General features: G+C 41.1%; 1 protein-coding gene across 1 annotated transcript in view; it reads right to left on the reverse strand.

Annotated features, from left to right (window-relative positions):
• The window catches only part of PREX2 (phosphatidylinositol-3,4,5-trisphosphate dependent Rac exchange factor 2), a 309933-nt gene extending 294194 nt beyond the window's left edge, over positions 1-15739 (reverse strand). The window contains exon 1 of the mRNA XM_040487649.1: positions 15128-15739. Coding sequence (XP_040343583.1) covers positions 15128-15268 — 141 coding nt within the window. The 5' untranslated portion in view covers positions 15269-15739. The remainder of the gene's footprint in view (positions 1-15127) is intronic.
• Positions 15740-20830: the final 5091 nt, after the last annotated feature.

Below are 20830 nucleotides of genomic sequence, written 5' to 3' on the forward strand. Positions count from 1 at the left end.
GTGCTAACTATCCTCGCTAGAAGCTGAGAAAAATGGCCATGTCTATAGAACATGGCTTATTTATCAAAGATCATCCTGCGACTACCAGAATGCCAGTTACTCTCCCTTATCTATTCTATCAAAAGAAGTCCTGGCAAGTAGAACACTCCCAGGGGTAACAATCATTTCAACTAAGGTTCACCTCATTCGTGTTTAAATTACATCAATGCAAATTATACAATATCCACTGAATGCAGAGCGATACATACATTTTGGAGAGCAAAAGTTGTGTGTATGTGTGTGCATCTGCGCATTTAATCCTTGCTTCAAACATAAAGTGATCTAATCATATATAGGATACATAGAAGTAATATTTAACACATAAAACCAAGAGTTCACCAGGTATAAAGTAGTAAGTAAATAAGTACTTAGAGATACAAAAATAATCCAAGAGGAATTAAATTACACTGAAAATAGTCTTAGCAATGATATACACTAAGAGATAACCAACAGAACTAAGGTTGTCTATTTTTAAATGATTCATTGCTGGGGCACCTAGGTGGCTCAGTCGGTTAAGAGTCTGACTTCACCTCAGGTCATGATCTTGCAGTTCGTGGGTTCGAGCCCAGCTTGAGGCTCTGTGCTGACAGCTCATAGTCTGGAGCCTATTCCAGATGCTGTGTCTCCCTCTCTCTGCCCCTCCTCTACTCGGCTTTGTCTCTTTTTCTCTCTCAAAAGTAAATAAACATTTAAAAAAATTTAAATGATTCATTGCTTTTTCTCATTTGTGTGCTGGAAACTCATGACTTCTGGATAACTGTTGGCTGCTGAGTGCTTGCCTGGCTCTGACCCCTATCTTGGATTGACCATGATCTTCTTGTTGCTCCCTTGCTCTCTCTCGTTGGTTTGCCCGAAACCAACTACTGTTGCTTCCTGATTTCTAGCTTCTGTGTTCTACGTCCTGATCCCAACATCTGCCTTGGTTTTCTGATGCCTGATTAATCACAGTGCTCCCACGATCTAGAAATGCCCAGGCCAGTGAATCACCAGCAGAAGGTGTTAGAATAGCTGCTGCACAATGGGCCAACTCAAAATCCTCACCCTCCTACTGAGGAACTGACTAGAGTATCCGCAAGTTACAATACATTGTGTTACAATGACACAAACCTTGTAGGGGTTGTGGGTTGTGAGTTATGCATGAATATGCAGTGCCTGACACACAACAAGCACATATTAAATGATTTCCATATTTTCCTGGGTCTGTTTTGAGACTTCAGAAAAAAAATTTTTAAACTACACAAAATCTCCATATCGCCATATCTTCACTCTTCCTGCACTGAAGGCAAAAAATAAAAAATAAAAATAAAAATAAAAAGTCAGAAAAAAAAACCTTTTAGGTAGCTCCTATAAACATATGTGAAGAGATAAATAAATATTAGATTTCTAGATGGACCAGAATATGCTATTTTGGAGGGAAATAACCCAAATTATATGCTGAGTATAATAGGTTCTTACAGTAAAGGAATCCAAGTATTAATATAAATGACTTTCTGAGAACACAAGCCCAAAGTATCCCTGGGGCCCAAAGTGTGGCAAAAAAAATACACCTTGCCCATCTTTTCCACTTCCTTATTTTAGCACAGAACACCTCAAGTACCCGGTTGCCCAAGTAGGTAGCACATTTCCCAGTCCCCCTTGCAGCTGGTTCAGCCGTATTATGACACTCTGGTCAAGGGGATGAGAGTGAAAGCAAAGTGTGGAATTCGTCTCTGTCCCCCTAGGGCTGGAACGTGAAAGGGGTCTGTAGGCCAGCCTTAACCATATGGTCCAGCACACTCTAGTGTACTGGTTCCCCAGCCTTCTGCACACTGGAACCACCTGGAGAAACTGTATAAAACACTGGTGCCTGGCTCTCTCTCTCCTACAGACATTGATTTAATGGGTCCTAGGGGATACTGGAGCAGTAAGATAGAAGGAAGGAGACTCTGAATAGCCTGACAGAGCTGAGCTGCTTACTCCCCTGAAACACTGTTAGGCAATCACATTGAAAAATTAAATAACCAGAGCTCCAAGAGGAGCTCCAAGAACACACACAAAAAGAGCCGTGTTGATTACATACGGCTTTCTTATTCACAAACAAACAGTGCTGTTTAAACTACTGTCGTTTGGCTTCAGTGAAAGCAGCTGAACAAATATGCTCATAAATAAACATAATAAACATGCAAATTCTGGTCTTCAGAAAAAATATATAAGTATAGGTTAAAAATAATACCATTCTTTCTCTTTTAAATTTTAAGAGAGCGAGAGCGTGCACACGTGTGCAGGGGAGAGGGACAGAGGGAGAAAGAGACAGAGAGAGAAAAAGAGAGAGAATCTTAAGCAGGCTCCATGCTCAGTGCAAAGCCCGACGCAGGGCTCTATCTCGACCCTGGGATCATGACCTGAGCCAAAATCAAGAGTTGGACGCTCTACTACTAAACCACCCAGGCAGCCCAACACTATTCTTTTTCTAACAAAAAAATGAAAGTTTACCAATAGCAAAAGAGAGTGTAGTTTTAGCAGTCTAGGGAAATCACTGGTGAGCTTTCATTAAAGAAAAACTAAAAATAAATTTAAAATATTAAGATTATCCAGTTAAGACAAAGACAAAAATATATTAAAGTTTGCCAATTCATTAATAATTAGCATAAATCAATGAAACGTTTGAAGCACAATGTGAGATGTCAGAAAAGATGCTAGGACAGAGTTAAGTAAATACTGATTTATCTTGCAGGGCCATTTTTGATAGGATACCTGTTAAACTCCTTTAATAAAGAAATGGACTCTTTCTATTTTCTTGTTCTGTTATCCTCAACATGTGACTTCCATTTCATGGTCCAAAATGGCTGCCTCATTACCTGCCATCACATCCTCATACCAGACAGGGAGAAGGAAGAGAGCACCTATTCCTTCATTATAAAGGTACATCTTAGAATCTATCCATGCCACTTCTGCTCACATCCCACTGCCCAGAACCTATTCATATGCCCACACTTAACTGTAAGGGAGGCTGAGAAATGTAGTCCTAAATTAGACAATCATGCCTTGAGGTAAAACTTTTATCACTATGGAAGAAAAGAATATTGGACATTGGGAGCAATTAGAAGTCTCTGCCAGGGGTCTCATTATTAAGAGGTACAAGAAAAATTAGGATAAAGTTGTGTTTAGAATATTCAAATATTTTTGGCAGAATATATGAATACAAAAATATTTCTATACAACATATAGAAATACATTAAAGTTATACAAAGTCCAACACATAGATATACAGCATAGAAAATGAAAATCCACTTTGTTTTCATAATTTCATCTCTGGGGAAACAATGAGTTATTAAATCAATCTTGGAATATGTGGGTATGAAGCTAACATTTGGGTAATATAATGTCTTTCCATAGCTCTTCCCCAAGTGCTACTGACAGAAATAAAACTTTGGAATGGAACATATTATTTCTGGAATCCTAAGATTACTTTCTTTGGGGCAATAGTCTCAAGTAAGAAAAAAACTAGAATCCAAAGAAGCATGAAATCAAGGCCAAGCTGAGGCATTAGAAGGCATCAAAGGAAAACATCAATAATTCTTGTACAATCACTAAAAATGTGACACCATCTATAAAGCCTCTTCTACTGGCAAGAAGACAATTTACATAGATAATTAAAGTAACAAAAGTAGCAAAGCAAAATCAAACACAGACATCAACCTTTATGTGACTCTCCCAGAGAAACAAAGTTTTAAAATGAATAAAAATTTTACTCGTTCATATTCTATATTGCTGTATTTTTGCTATTAACCCAGAGAATATTTCTATATCAGTATTCTAAATTTAACCAGCTGCAGTCATTCCTTAAGTATTGTACCATTTAACCTTTGCAAGTGAAGGGCTGCCTTTTAAAGGAAAATACTCATTTCACATTAACGACAGAACATAATGTCCTTGGCTTAGATATTCTTGAACAACACAGGTCCTTTTTTGTACACTGTGCTTAGCTATATGGCAAGCCTAGAACACCATAGGTTTATTCAAGGAATCAATGCCTGAAGTCATCTATACTAACTAGAAATGTTTAAAAATCATAATCTCAACGTACCAAACTTCTTAAAATTATAATCACTGACTTCTTGGATAAAATGCAATAATCATTCATGAGAATGGAAAAAAAATTAGAAAAAAAAGTTTTTATAAGATGTACCAGGATTTGAATGATTATACTTAATACCACTTGAAAAGTGACCCAACCATACTCTTAAGTAAAGAAACACTTACTAAGGGGTGTTTTTCCTGAATTTTTGATGGTTTGAGGCAAATATAATGTCATAAGTCAAAAAAATCTTGGTTTTAATATAGCTCATGAAATTTTAATAAGTTCAGAATAAAAATTCATTATGGAAAGTAAATGTTATAAGTAGGATTTTTAAAGAATACACGTAAACAAAAAAATATTTTTTTACTCAAAACTCAAACATAACAATTTTACTTGGCATTAAAACATAAACCAGGTACTGTATATAGTAAAAGAGCACTCAGAATATTATTAAAAGACAAGTATGAAGAAAAACTGAAATGACACCAAAATGTTGTCAGATAAATAGTTTCTTTTTAAAAAGTGTGCACAGTAATGGCTGTGGGCATTAAATGTGAGAATATATAAGTTCCACACAATTTGTATCATGGTTTAAAAAATGATTATGTCATTATTTCCAAGATTTGAACCTAGTCATAATAAATATAAGAAGTCATGAGACGCCGCTCCTGTACTCTGACTTCTAAATTTATATGTTACACTTAAGAATGTACACTTAAAAGAATGATTATACAAAAACGATCAAATATCCAACCTCAGATACCTAAGTTCAATTCCTCTTACTATTCTCAAAAGGGTATGTTCCAAATCTTAACCACTGACTTTATAGTTCCTTACGCTCAGCAAAAACAAACAAAACAAAAGCAGAACACAAAGAAAACAATAGTTCAATTTCATAGAGAAATAAAGGCCATGAGGTAGAAACTCCCAACTTTCCTCACCTCTAAAATAATCCTGGGAACTACATCCTTTCTTTCCTTCCCCACCCCCAACCCCTACCCCCCCCCCCCACCTGACTCTCAACTCCCCAAAGCCACACCTCCTCTGCATTCCTGAAGCCCCCTCTGGCTTCCTCAGGGCCTTTCTTTATCTATTAAAGCATCCTGCATGTTTCAAGGCTGGAAGACAATGGGCTCAGGAGCAGGCTAGGTGGCCTCAGAAAGTGCCAGACTCTGTCTGTGGTGTAGGAGAGACAGGGAAAGAGAGATAAAGTAGAAGTTTGGGAGGGAAAAAAAGAGAGAAGAAATGCTTATAACTATCAGGACTTCACCTATAGAAGCTGCTTTGAACTTGAAGCCAGGCTGTGAGAGGTCACTGAATGTGTTTTCCAAATATGAAACTAAGCATAAAGAGGCTATGCAATTTGCCCCAAGTCACACAGTTTGTAAATTTCAGTGCCAGAACTTTAACCCAGGTCATCAGATTCCCTAAACCCATGCTCTGTACCGTGCACTTCAGCCCACTGTCCCAGCGTGGCTGGTGAGTGTTCACAAGGAGGTACAAAGGCCACCCCAGCAGTTCTGCTAGCGCTAGACTAGAGAAGCAGCAGAATTTCAAAAATATACGAGAGACAGCTGGCTCATTCTTTAGAGTCAGAGTCTGAAAAAACGTGTTGCTGTGGGTGTTTCACAGCAGTGAATTTTGCCAAGTTTCTTCCTTATCTCCCAGTGACATGGGGGTTCTTGCCATGGTTTGCAGGAAGATGCACCAGACTTCCACAACGATCTGTTGTAGCTGCTTCTGTTTCCTTTTCATTGTCTCCTCCCCTTGGCTATGCTCATCTTCCTCAAACATCCCTGGACAAAATCATCCCCTTATGTTACTAACCTATTTCTCCCCTTGCACTTTACCACCAACTCTGGGTAGTTTTTCCATCAGTCTTCACCAACTCAGCTTTCACTGATGTCTCAGATCCCTCAGTTAGGCTTCTGGTCATACACATTACTGGAGCTAATCCCAAATGACATTCTAATTGTCAAAGCCAGTGGCCTCTTCAGTCTGCACACTACCTACTTCTCAAATGTAGGTCACTTGGGTGGCTCAGTCGGTTGAACGTCAAACTCAATTTCGGCTCAGGTCATGATCTCACAGTTTTGTGAGTTCCAGCCCTGCATCGGGCTCTGTGCTGACAGTGCGGAGCCTGCTTGGGATTCTCTCTCTCCCTCACTTTCGGCCCCTCTCCTGTTCATGCTCTCTCTGCCTCTCTCAAAATAAATAAATAAACTTAAAAAAAATTGTAAAGAGGTCTGACACTTTTTTTTTTTGACTTTTTTTTTTAACCTTTTATTTATTTTTGAGACAGGGAGAGACAGAGCATGAACAGGGGAGGGTCAGAGAGAGGGAGACAGAATCTGAAACAGGCTCCAGGCTCTGAGCTGTCAGCACAAAGTCCGACGCGGGGCTCAAACTCACGGACCGCGAGATCATGACATGAGCCGAAGTCAGCCGCTTAACCGACTGAGCCACCCAGGCGCCCCAAGTTCTGACACTTTAAAGAATGCTCTCTTCTGGGAACTAAATCCTTCCTAGGATTTCAAGAGATCCCTCTCTCCTGGTTGTTTCAACCTTTGATGTCTCAGTCCTAGACACCAGTGCACCGTACTTCTTCCTCTACCCTTTAAATGCTGGCTCTCCAACCCTTTACCCTTGGTTTGTATGTTTGCCCCCTCCTCAAGTTGTTGCCTTATGGCATCTCATCCACCTGATGGTTTCAACACATATGATTATTTAATTGCTAGATCTCCAATTTTTGCCCCAAATTCTTTCTTAACTTTCATATTCTTACCTTCAAAAATCAGCAGAATTTGCAGCTTGGCAGGTCCAAAATGAAATTCACTTTTCTCCCCCCACCCCAACGCTGTTCTGTCCCTTGCATTCCATTTCTTAGTTAATGACACTACCCACCTTGTCTTCAAACTACAGACCAAAGCACCCACCCTGTCTCCTCCCTTCTACATAAACCTCCTCTTCTTATGAATGAGCACCAATACCAAAGGTTCTACCCAAGACCGTCTCAGAGTTGTTGGGTGTTTGTCTGTCTGTGGTTTGGTTTTTATTGTTTTGTTTATCTTCTTCTTCTACCTTCGATCAGACATTCCACATTTCTTACCTGGACCAATGCAATGGCAGAAACTCCTAATGGGTAACTAGATTCCAGTCTTTATTCCTCAATCCCACTGACAGAATTCTCTTGCTGAGAAACAAAGCTACTCTCCATAGATACTCTTCTTATATTAACGGCTTCATAATAAGGTAGAATTATGCAGACGAAACCATAAGACAAAAGAGTGGCTCTGGCCATATGATTAACTCCAAAATCAGAATTATGAATGAACTATGACATATTCACTACAAGAGTCAAGACATTAAGGGCAGCTTCCTGAGGCATCCTCATGTATACACATTCAAACTAGTGGCTAGAAAACAAAGAAATCTGCCAAATCAGCCTAACTAGTGCCCAGCCAGGGGGCTCAGTTAAGACCTCTCTGAGGGCTTAGGATAAAAAAAGATCAGAGTCTTGAGACCCTCAGAGAAAGACCACTTTGGTACAAGCAGAAATCTATTATTTTACAAGCTAGACTATGTTTATGTTTCATGTTGACTCTAGGATTACTGACCTGTGCTCTTCCCTAGTAAATAATAATGTTTTGAAGATTACAACCCGTCCCAGATTTAGAGAAGCAGGGAAAAGTCTTCTCTGTGTGCTTATGCTGAGGACCAGTGAGGGGGTAGGCATAGGGTGTAAGAGGAAGGAATCCCAAGGTGAAACTCAGAGACACGGATTCAGGAAATCTTGGCCCGGCAACTTTTTCCCACAGGATATGCCTTTCCAGTGCCAACTCTGGCTGTCACAATCTTGTTTATTGTTACTAAGAGAGAAGGTGTCCCATAATGCTTGACCTCCCACTACCTTTGGTTAAATTCAGAATTGTTAAAAACAGAATCCTTCTCCAACTGGACTGAACTTACTCCATCCCCTTATCAATACCCCAAAATACTCAAAAAGCATGCAGAACTTTTGAGTCTCCATCAGCGAAGAATTTTCCGCATCCCCCAGACGACATCATGCCAGCACACCCAGAATGCCGTACCAGGGTCACACGGAACGTGATGCTCTCTCCACATGGGCAGTTGTCTTCCCAGGCAGCTGGCATTGTCCTCATCCTTCAGAAGCCATCTACCACCTCTTTCCCTAAACTTCCCCTGACCCCAGACTGAAGGAGTCCCTTGATGCCCGCCCCCACGCAACTTTGCTTCGTACCCTATCACTGGCCCTCCCACATGGCACTGTGATTACCTGTATACTGAGGGGTAGGATGGCAGCATATGAATTTGAGGGTCACACAATTCAGCCTGTAACATAAGCCTAAGCATAATGTGTTGAATCAATTTATCCTTGCCTGGAAAAGTTAGATCGTAACTGAAAGAAGTTGTTTTTGGACTTTGTGGTGTTTGCTTTTGTTTTATTTGTCTGTTTGTTTCCTTGAGCACCTGCTATTTACACAGCACTATGTTTAGGCCAAGAAAATTGTACCCAGGAAATAAATACACCATTCTTATTCTCTGGGGAGTTTACTCTCAGGTAAGTGGCTTTTCTAACTGCTTTAGCAAAGGCACAAATCAGAAGAAGGTGCAGTTATGCTAGGAAAGGCCGAGTGGAGAGTCTGAAGCCATATAATTCATTCCCCCCTCACCCTCTGTGAAGGCCCCTGAAGCCAAACCACAGGACCCTGGAACTCTAGGGGGCACTATTCAAAAGAACTAAGAGACTTATATATTAAGCCAAATCAGATCATAAATATGCAATTTTTTACTGTCAACTGTAAAACACCATACTATGGTTGTTGTTACATAAAATACAAAGTGTCCTCACAGTCTTAGGTCAACGGAGGATTTACAAGAATATCATGGAAAGAAGGACTGCATGGACAGAAAGGAATCACAAGGGAAGGAAGTACAGAAGACACTCAGAGAGAGAGAGAGAAAGCGTAAAGGAGAAAACCATGCAGGCAAAAATTATACACTAACGATGACCAGCGTGTATAGCTCTGTGTAACAACTACAACATCAGAAGATCTATTGATAGAACCCGCCCCCTGTGAGCCAGGGACTGGGCAGAGCCCAAGGCTTACATCCTATCCTTCAAGCAACCTTGAGAAATGTTATTGTTTCCCCATTGAACAGATGAAGTAAATGGTGCTTGAGAAGTTTAGGAGCCTGCACAAAGTTAGCTAGTAAATTAGAGACAGGATTCAGATTCTGGGGTATCTGAAGTCAAAGCCTACCCAGGTAACAACATTTCAAAATCTGTTGTTTATGACGAGACATGTAGCCCAAAGTCTTTGTCTTCATGTGCCTACAGTGTGGAACAGCATTGCACACTGATTTGCCAGGGACAATCCGGGTTTATATCTGTTTCCCAGTGTAATTAGTAACCACTCCCTTTCACTCTCAGAAGTGTCCCAGTTTAGGGACGCCTGGGTGGCTCAGCGAGTTAAGCATCAAAAATCAGCTCAGGTCATGATCTTGCAGTTCATGGGTTCGGGCCCCTAGTCAGGCTTGCTGCTGTCAGTGCAGAAAGCCTGCTTTGAATCCTCTGCCCCTCTCTCTCTGCCCCTCCCCTGCTTATGCTCTCTCTCAAAAATAACACATTAAAAAAAAAAAGAAGTATCCCAGTTTAGACAAAACGTGTATCACCATCCTGCCTCAATGCCATAGTGAAGTGTATCTACATGATTTTCCAGGTCCAGTGTAAAGTAAAAGTATGAGGCCTTTTGCTCAAAAGCCAGGAAAAAAGTGCTACTACAGGTACTGAAATATGAAGCTTTTAACTTTCTTGTATGTGCTCTACTCACACTCCATGGTCCCAGTGGACTTCACTCGTAAAACACAAGTTCAAAGATAAAACTAGCACAAATTTCAAGATGGTGCTAGCAGAGCATTGAACCAAGTTCCAGGTCGTCTGGAGCATGAAGCCAGTGCAAACTGCACAGGATACACACCCATGAAGTCGGCCCTGCTCTGCCCTTTTCCTGTCCACTCGAATGGGTCTAAGAAGCCATCCTGATCTTGGTATGCCCTAGGAGGACTGCAAACAGGAAACCAGTTGCAACCCACTATTGTCCAGGCTTGGAACGTTAAATACTGGGTATTCGGTCCATAAAATCACGTCTTTTGACAAAATGTGTTACTTCTAATAAAGCACAAAATTATATCTCCCAAGCAAAACAAGAACATGCATTCAAGCGAATTTGGGCACTCCCTGCATTTTATCTATGACCTAAAAATAACTAATCCAGATAATACAACCTACCCAGGATATCAACTGAAAATTTAGAATACAATTAATTGGCATAATGGTGCGTTACAAAGTCTTTAATACCACAATGCCTGATTTAAACACTGTTTCTGTTTTAAATGCAGGTACTACATGTTTAATTTAAAACTTTTTGTTACATAAATTCCTATGTCCCTGAGTGAAATTTAAATAATTTCTACTATCTATACCAACCAAATAAAAGAAAACTGAAAATTTGAAGGATGATGAACTGTCCTTCAGAATGGGGTGGGAGGGGCACCTGTGTGGCTCAGTCAGTAGAGCGTCCAACTTTCAATTTTGGCTCGGGTCAGGATCTCGTGGTTCGTGGGATCGAGCCCTGCGTCAGGCTCTGTGCTGAATGTGGAGCCTGCTTGGGATTCTCTCTCTGTGTCCCTCCGTTCACTGTCTCGTGCACTCGTGCTCTCTCTCTCTCTTTCTCTCCAAATAAATAAATAAACATTTTTAAAAAAAGAATGGGGTGGGAGGTTAGAGGATGGGTCATTGATTCATTCATTCATCCAGTCATTCAGCAAGTATTTACTGAGTACCTGCAATGTCACAAGCACTGCACAAAATTCTAGGGAAAAAGACAAGTAAAATATGGGCCTGTGCTCAAGAAGTTTACATTCTAGTAGAATGAGACAAAGGTAAACAAATACATGCATAAGCTTCCCTTTGGTGAGAGACAAGAAGTAACTACAGGGAAGAGTGGTACAAAGCAGTGAGTCCTCTAGCTTGGTGGGGAGGGAAGGGATACGATCATGGCAGTTTCCTGAAGGAAGGGAGCCCTGAAGGCCCTGCAGGAATGCAAAAGGATGTAAGGGCTACCAAGGAGCAAGAGAAACCAGAGAGTCCATGGAAGGAGTGAGCCACTCTAGGAGACAGCTATCTAGGGTGGGAGCGGGGAAAGTTGTTCTCTCCTCAAGAAGTTAAAAAGGCAAAGAGCTGGAAATGAGAAGAGAGAGGGATCAGAGGTACAAAAGAAGTATAAAAGCATAAAACTTTCATAGAGTAAGAAACGTTTTCCCCTTCAGCTCATATGATCATTTAACCAAGAGGAAAAGATATCATTTTGTTTGATTATTTATGGACCTGTAAGTAAAAATATGTTCTTGGAAAAACTAACAATATGCTCTCTATCTCTTCATAATAAAGATAAGAGTACCCTTCATCCATGTTAATGGCTGAAACAATGACAGAAATCTAAAACAATGACTAATCTGACAAATACTTACATTTGATGTAGAAATGCACTATCAATTTTTTCAACAAACGTAACACTGCATTTATTTAATACTGCAGCTATTTTTAATGACTTTTATTATTTTCTGCATTTCTTTTTTTTAAGTTTACTTATTTTGAGAGAGAGAGAGAAGAGACAAGGAGCAGGGGAGGGGCAGAGAGAGAGGAGGACAGCAGGTCGGAAGCCAGAGGGTTCTATGCCGACAACAGCCAGCCAGATGCATGGCTTGAGCTTAAGAATAGTGAGATCATGACCTGAGCCAAAGTCAGATGCTTAACTGACTTTGAGCCACTGAGGTGCCCCTGTGTATCTACATTTCTTATCAGTCCTTCAGGATGGACTCCCAGAAGAGGAATTGCCAGGCCAAAGGGTTTGAGTATTTTTAAAATTCTTGGCACATTATCAGGTTAGGCTAAAATGAGAACTAAATTGACTACATTAACTGAAGGTGACCAAGTAAAATACATGGGTATTTAGCGTTGCTATAAATAAAACTCAAAAAAGAAATACTCAAAAAAGAAAATCTAAAAAGTGTATTATAAGTACATCTCAGGTTTTGATGGTTTTGTCCAAAAGGAAGTCAGGGTAAACTTTTGTTTAGGATGCTATTCAGGCCAATGAGTGTGTTTGCGTGTGTGTGAACAGGTATGTGCACAAACACTGCATGTTTGTGCACAAATAATGGACAAAGAAAAATAAAAGTGGAAGAGTCCCTAATTTCCGAATGAAATAAGAAGAATGAAATCATTAAATGACTTGTAAATAGGTACATACAATTTATTCATACCTCCCACAACTTCTTACCCAACTCAATATAGCAGTAAGTTTTCAATTTTAATAATCAGGTGTTAAGATTAGAAGAAAACCTGATATGATAAATAAAGATCAATAATAAATTGGTTTTTTAATATAGGTTGGGTTAGCTGTCCGTTTCTATAAATTAGGACTCTGCACAGTACTTTTTTCATATGCCTCCAAAAAGGAGTGACTAACGGAATTTAAGAAGTGACTAAGATTTTTCAAAAGCCAAAGGACTTTGTCACCAATAAAGTTTCATGAAAAGCAAATCTGAAGCTATTAAAAGTCAACTCTCCACTTCACACTAGTCAGAATGGCTAGTGTCAAAAAACAAGAAATTAAAAGGGAGGGCAAAGGCTTGGGGAAAAGAGAACTCCCATGCACTGTCGGTGGGAATGCAAATTGGTGCAGCCACTATGGAAAACAGTATGGAAGTTCTTCAAAAGACTAAAAATAGAAGTACCATATGATCCAGTAAGCCCACTTCTGGGTATTTGCCCAGGAAAAACAAAAACACTAATTCAAAAAGACATATGCACACTTATGTTTGTTGCAGTGCTATTTACAATAGACAAGATAGGAAAGCAACTTGTGTCCATCTATAGATGAATGGATATAGAAGATGTGGTATACACAACGGAATATTACTCAGCCACCAAAAAAAAAAAAAAAGAAAAGAAAAGAAAAGAAAAAGAAAAAAGAAACCTGGCCATTTGTGACAACATGCATAGACCTAAAGAGTATTATGTTAAGTGAAATAAGTCAGACAGAAAGACAATGTGTAATTTCATTTACAGTGGAATCAAAAAGAACAAGACAAACAAGGAAACAAACAACAGCAAAAAGGGATAGAGTCATAAATACAGAGAACAATCTAGTAATTGCCAGAGGGGAGGGAAGTCGGGGGGACAGGTGAAACAGGTAAAGAGAGGGGCGCCTGGGTGGCGCAGTCGGTTAAGCGTCCGACTTCAGCCAGGTCACGATCTCGCGGTCTGTGAGTTCGAGCCCCGCGTCGGGCTCTGGGCGGATGGCTCGGAGCCTGGAGCCTGTTTCCGATTCTGTGTCTCCCTCTCTCTCTGCCCCTCCCCCGTTCATGCTCTGTCTCTGTCTGTCCCATAAATAAATAAAAACGTTGAAAAAAAAAATTAAAAAAAAAAAAGAAACAGGTAAAGAGAATTAAGGGGTACACACTTCTAGTTATAAAATAAGTAAGTCATGGAAAAGTACAGCATAGAGGAAATAGTCAATAATATTGTAATAACTTTGTAAAAAAAAAGTCACCTCCTTAAAAATATGCTTTTTTTTTTTTTACCTAGCTTCATGGAAGTGCATGGGAATCCAGTTATCACTGATTACCCATATATTCTCAAATATCCAGCCTTTCCAAAGAATGTGGCCCCTGGGGGCTCAAGGACACTGATTTTAATTTGAGAAGTCATACAGAAGTCAACCTGTGCATCTTACATCCCTTGAGATACTGTTCTCTCCTTGCTATAGCAAAGAAGTAAATTCCTCTACCATAATTATAAGCAGAAAGTTTACATCCTACTAAACCCTAAGCAGGAAGTTTGGCCTTTGAAACACTTCCCTTGGGACCAGGGCGGGTATGGAACAGGGAGGTAAAAGGAGCAGAAGGTTTGAAGATTTGAGTGAGGCTGCAAAGGCTAAAGTCTCTCAGGTCTTTAAATGATGCTCTCCCAGGCATCTGGGTGGAGAGAAGCCAATCCTCAAATGCTTTGTCTTTGCAACAGTGAACAGGAAAATTCAACTTTTGAGTGATGTCTCAAAAGTTTCTTTCACTCAATTTTGCCCCTTCTGGCTCTAAAATGAATGAAACGTTTCCAGAACAGGCTTCCAATGCCACAAGCTGAAACTTTGAAACAAAGTTCCTGCCAGTTCTATGAAATCTTGAAGCCATTTGACACAAGTTTTTATGATAACAGCTCTCCTGGGCTCCGTGTGAACAGGGAACCCAGGAGCTGAGCAGGGAGCAAATTTAAACCCAGGGTGGGGGATGGGGGTAGAAGACTGTAGAGGTAGAATGGGGTGAGCACCACATGTGGCTTTAATATCCAACAGCTGCTAGAGATCATAACCCCGCTGCTCTCTCTGTACCCCCCACCAGAATCCCATGTTTCAAAGATGATCATAACTGAAGGGACTTGGTTGCCATGTAACCTGAAGAAGGAACTCAAGTTCCAAAAGAATCAAGGATTCGTTATTTTTTTAACTAAATGTACCTGAATGTAGCAGACTGACTCGAATCACCAAGCCAAAGCCTTAAAATAAAATCCCAGGAGAGGAAGAGGATTGGGGGGGGGGGGGGGGATTAAAAAATGCGGGCCGGGACGGGGGTAAAGAAGAAAGAGGAAAGATGGGGCAGCAGGGACCCCCTGCACAAGAGGTTCTCCCACTGGAGCTAACTTTTCAAACCCGCGGCTCTCCAAGGCCCTAGGAACTCAGCGCGTGTCCAGGCGTGAAACAATCGCCGCGGGGGTCCTCGCGCCCACGAGCGCGGCGTCGGCGCGCGGGCTCGTGGTTCCCGCGATGCCGGGACCCGTGCCCCGACCCCCGCAGACAATGCCGCGCCCGCTTCCCGCCGCCTCCTCGGGGTCCGCGCCCCGCTCCGCCCGCCGCCTCCCGCGTCGCCGCGCGGGGACACACTCACCGACACCAGGAACTCCAGCGTGCCCACATAGTCCCGCTCGGTCTTCTGCAGCTCGCTGAGCACGCACACGCGCAGGCGAAGCTGTTTCTCCAGGTCCTTGGCGCTCTCCGCGCGGCCGTCCCCGCGGCTCTCGTCGCTCATGGTGGGCGGCGGGACGCGGGGGCTGCGGGGCTGCTGCGCTGCGCGCTGCCCCGCGCGCCGGCTGGTGTCCGGCGCCGCGCGGCCAGAAAGGAAAAGTTGCTGCGCCTCCGAGAAGTCCGAGGAGGTACGGGCGACTTTACATGCTGGGGAGAGTCTGGGGTGGTAGGAGAGGGGAGGGCGCCCGCCGGAACTCCGGCGCGGGAGGCGCGAGGCTTTGAGGAGACAACTCCCGGGAGAGGGGGCGCCGGTCCGGGACCTGCGCGCCCGGCCCCACGGCTCCGGCCTCACGCGGCCCGGGCTGGAGGGGAGGCGGCTCCGGCAGCCACAGCGGTGACTTGGACATTAATCAAATGCTTTGTATCCATGTGACTCCGACCCTTTACCCTTCGCCAAATCTCAGGAAAAAGGAAACAACCCTGGGGAAGTGTGTTGCGTGCCAGCTAACTAAACACACACACACACACACACACACACACACACACACACACACAGTCAGCACTTGAGATGGAACTAATTGGAGATTCCCAAACCTAGGAGGACGTACTGCAAGACACAGCTCGAGGGTTGCTCCTATGACTCCCGCCTATTGTTTAGCTTTAATGTGTTTTGTACAAATCCTGAAAGCAAAGAAACAAGTCCCCACGGTTACATAACTGGATGGGAACAAAACAACCATGGTATTGACCCTCCCGTCTTTGAAAAGAAACACATTGATTTTTGGTTTTGTTTAGGCACAAAATAGGTTTGCTTTTAAAAGCCCCCAACTGAGAATAATTCACAGGGCAGATACCCTCCCGCCTGCACTTGGAAAGTCAATTAGCATAATAAATGAAGACACTATGGGAAAGTGACAGCCTGGCCCAAACCATAAACTCCAGATACAATAAGCTTCACCACTGCAGTGTGGTGCTTTGGAGGGAGATGCTTTGCATGTCTATAACTGTTTTTCAATATCAAGATAGTATGTAAATTGAATCACAGGCGAGAATATGTGTGCCTGTTTTGTTTCTAAGAGCTGCTATGATTTAAGACAGTGTCACTAAATGAACAAAGCTATTATTGAATAGTTATCAAAAGATACATAGATACAGTTATAGGTATATGGATACAGATACATTCTTAGGATTTGCAAAGGGAGAGAAACACAGAGCCTGTCCTGATTGTGATGGTTAATGCTTGTTACCTTTTCTCACTTGGAAACGGAGTCAGGAGCTAATGAGCACTGAGTTTTTACAATTCCATGCAAAACAATCCATGTATATTTTTGTCTCGATAATAACCACGTTAAATTTTCAGTGTCATTCTTTCCTACTCAGAACTTGAAACAGTCCACACTAATAACATTTAAAGAAATGGAAGAGCAAATCATTTGGATGCAAGAAAATAGCCTGTTAATCTTTTCCAAATAGTTGAAAGCATTAGTCCAACTCTGAAAAATGAAGATGCTTTCCACATTACTTACATTAAAATAATTTCCAGTTTGCCAGATCACACCTTTTCAGCACATGGTTTCACTGTATGTCTCAAAGAGCAAAGAGGGATGGTCATTTTCATCTTTCATTAAGAGCACAGCTTTTGAATGATGTGTGAGGAGCTGATGGGCAAGATATGATTTTCCTTTGTTTTGTCGATGGCTAACTAGAGGTGGCTGTGAGCAAAGGACAAAGAAGTAAATGGCTTCACACCTTATGACAAAAGAACAAAGGACAAGGCACATTAAAGGGCAGACCTCACAACCCCTAGTAAACAATAAACAAAAGAAACAAGCGGAAGACAAAGGAAACGCACATCCAGTGATGAATGGGGAAATCAAACATGATTGAGGCTTTTTACATTGTGCTACAGGCAGCAAGGAATGAATGCATTTCCTCCTCCTTACGTCTGTACCCTTCTCTCGTGTAAAAAGTAAATAAATCAGGCTTTCCATCAGCTGTTGTCCTAGATAAAATAACATTTCTTACCAATGGCCCCCAATTTCAGAACTGTTGATGCAATTATCCTATAAAAAAAAAATGGGCTGTCTACAACCCATTAGAGCTTCAGTCTCACCTCTGAGAATGATAAAATGAGTTTGAATCACTAGTGGAGTTTTAAATACCCACAGCATTTGCCTCCATTCTATAAACACATACTGAGTACCTCTGTGTGTATTGCAAGGCACTAGGGCCTGAGGATTCCAGAGACCTTGATCTCTAAGCAAATATTTCTCAAGGTAGTTCACAGACCATTACACTGAGGTCTTGTTAAACATTTCTGGGCCCCATCCTAAATTTATTAAATGAGAATCTCAGAGGTGTAAGCTCCAAATTCTCTTGACAAGGTCTTCAGATTATTCTTAGGCACAGTAATATTTGAGAGCCACCATTCTAAGGAATTATAATTGAGTGAAGGAGAGTGTTACAAATATAAGTGATGTATTAAAAGGAAAACTGCAAGGCATGCTTTGCTAAAAACAAAAAAAGTGCAAGGAAGCTAGCAGAAAAATATTCAAGTGTGCAGATTCAGGTGTCTCTCAGAAGTGCCTATGTAGAAATTATTATGATATTAACAGTTTCTGCTCATTCTTCTGTTCCTCAACATCATTTGTAATTAATGAACAGCTTCAGAACACTATATAGTGCCTTCTGCCAGGCAGCTCTCAGTGTCTTCTGTAGCCCTGGCAGGAGTTCTTAATTCCTTATCAAAGACCTAAGAGCATAAGAAAACAGGGCCAGAGGATCTGGAAACCTTCACTTTGATGGTAAATAAGGTCTTTCATAAACTCTGAATGTGTTGTATCCCTCCCTGCTTCCTCAACTGAAACTTTAAGCTCTGCCTGCCAGGAAGAGGGAAGCAACAACAAAAATGATGGACAGGATCCAGTTTTTTCCTGAAATGCTAATGAGGTTGAAGCATCCAATAAAAAGGAGATGGTAGAAAAGAAGATAGTGGGAAAAGGCTAAGTAGTAAACTGGCTCAGCCATTAAATTTATTTCCTATGCATGAACTTGGTGTGGTTAGAGTCTATTATCATTCAGAGGCCAAAGCACCATGCACAGTAGGTTTTCTTTGATCAGGCTTAGAGAATAACAACTCCTGGACAGAGAATCCAAGGTGGTCTCTTTACAAAAAGAGAGTTCCCTTATAGATATCAATATCTATATACATTGTATATAACTTGTATTCCTTATAGAGATCATTGTAGCTTCCCTACCATTCCAATATTAGTATTTGCCCAGGTAAGGTAATAAATCAAATTGGATGTGGAAGTCATTGAAAGACAATAGCACTGGACAAGAAAGAAAGAAGGAAGGAAGGAAGGAAGGAAGGAAGGAAGGAAGGAAGGAAGGAAGGAAGGAAGGAAGGGAAAGAAAGAGAGAAAGAAAGAAAGAAAGAAAGAAAGAAAGAAAGAAAGAAAGAAAGAAAGAAAGAAAGAAAGAAAAAAAGAAAAGAAAGAAAGAAAGAAGGAAAGAATAAGGAAGGGAGGAAGAGGAGAAAGATTGCTTGATTGCATGGCCTTAGAGAATTCTAAGATTTAGACTGTTTTTTATTTGATTCTGGCATTTCCTTCACTACTCTGGCCTAAAGTAGATGATTCTAGATTATATAGTATAAAAATATTATAGATACATTGGAGCTGTATAAAGCACAATACAAGTCTTAGATAAGAGGTCATTCTAGAAATACTTCTTAATTTCATTATGTTGTAGTTATAACAAGCATAGTATGTACTGGAGTACATAATTATTTGTATCACACCAATTCAAAGATTTTAGAATGTGTATTACCTAAAAGGACAAAATACAATTTCAGAGCTATATTTTAATTTTATATACAGTGTTTATGGCATAGCAAACTAAATAAATGTTTGAGTAGGATTATTTTAGGAAGACTGTAAAGTTCTTAAAGATGTGGGCACTAGCTTGATCAACTCCAAATCGTCCTCATGGCCATAATCTAACATGGAATGGATAATCGCTTTCCTCATTATGGAAACTTAACCTACAACCATCCCTGTAAAATAAACAGCCGGGTTTTGTCTGTGATTAGTCTCAGAAGAATGTCATCTTTGCATTGTGCCATCTGCCCGCTTAGCCTTTCCTTCCTTTAAAAATCCTCTCCAACCTCACATATCTCTCCTCCCTATAAAAACTTCTACCGGGTTGTTGTCTCCTATATTAACATCCTCTAATGTGTTCTCTAGGGTTAGCATTCTAATTGTGTGTGTGTGTGTGTGTGTGTGTGTGTGTGTGTGTGTGTGTATTATTTGATTATTATCAATATCTAATATCTGTATGTAATATAGATAATTTATAAAAATTATGTATGTTTATGTCATTGCCTGCTTGTCTTAGCCTGGTTTCCTCAGAAAGCAGAGACCAAACTTAATGTGAAGACAGTATATATGGTAATGTGATCCTAGGCAGGAGGAGTGAGGAAAAGAAAGAATGGAAAAGAGAAAGAGGGAAAACCAGTACAAGAATGCATAATAGAGTCAACCATCCCATGAGAAGCTAGATGCGCTGTTCTACAGGACCTTCTGAGTAGTCTTATGAAATAAATACATCTCAGAACTGTCCTGGGGGAAGAAAGAGGGAAGCACTTACTCATCATTTCCTATTCCCAGTTGGTCAAGGATTGCCCCATTAGGCATTCATGGGACCCTGTATTTGCATGTTACCCATACATGAGTGATTAGAGGTTTTCGGGGATAAGATTTGGAGTCAGGAAGCAAGAAAGGTAATTGTTCCTGTATTAAGTTGCTCTGAGCATTTGAGGAACAGCATCCATGGTCATCAAGAGTAAGAGAAGATGCCAAGAGAGTTTTTCCTGGAATACAAGAGGGGTTTGATTCTGCTTCAAACCCTTCATGATAAGGGCAAATATCATTTATGACCCAGCCCCTCTGGGCTTCATTTCATGCCACTCCCTCCTTTGCAGATGAACCCCAGCCACATGGGAATATGTTCAGAATTCTCACAATGCCAAGCTCTGTAGCATAGTCCTTTTTCCCTATGACAGCATCAGTTACACTTTATTATAATTGCTAGATCAATTGATAGAATTCTTTTTTTTTTTATTTTTTTTTTTATGTTTATTTATTATTGAAGGAGAGCGTGAGGGGGGAGGGGCAGAGAGAGAGGGAGACACAGAACCCGAAGCAGGCTCCAGTCTCTGAGCTGTCAGCACAGAGCCCCACTCAGGGCTCGAACCCGCAAACCATGAGATCATGACCTGGGCCGAAGTCGGAGGCTTAACTGACTGAGCCACCCAGGCGCCCCTCAATTGATAGAATTCTTTCCCAGACCACAGTGTCTTGAAGGAAAAGACTGTTATCTATGTGGCTCTAGAGCCTCTCCAGAATCTGGCATGCAGTTGTAGTTAAATGGATGTTTGTTGATTGAATGAATGAATGAATGAAATGCACTGGAACTCTGTTGGCCTCCCAAGAGTTTAATCATTCTATCTCTAAATGAAGATAGGTCTTTGTTTAGACTTGTTTACTGAAAACAGATTGTATAATGTACTAGGCTAGAGAATTCCCATAAATCCCCTTATTTCTACCTCCCCAACTCAGTTTCT

The sequence above is a fragment of the Herpailurus yagouaroundi genome, unplaced genomic scaffold (genome assembly GCF_014898765.1).
Source record: "Herpailurus yagouaroundi ecotype Mexico unplaced genomic scaffold, PumYag 165, whole genome shotgun sequence".
Taxonomy (NCBI): Eukaryota; Metazoa; Chordata; class Mammalia; order Carnivora; family Felidae; genus Herpailurus; species Herpailurus yagouaroundi.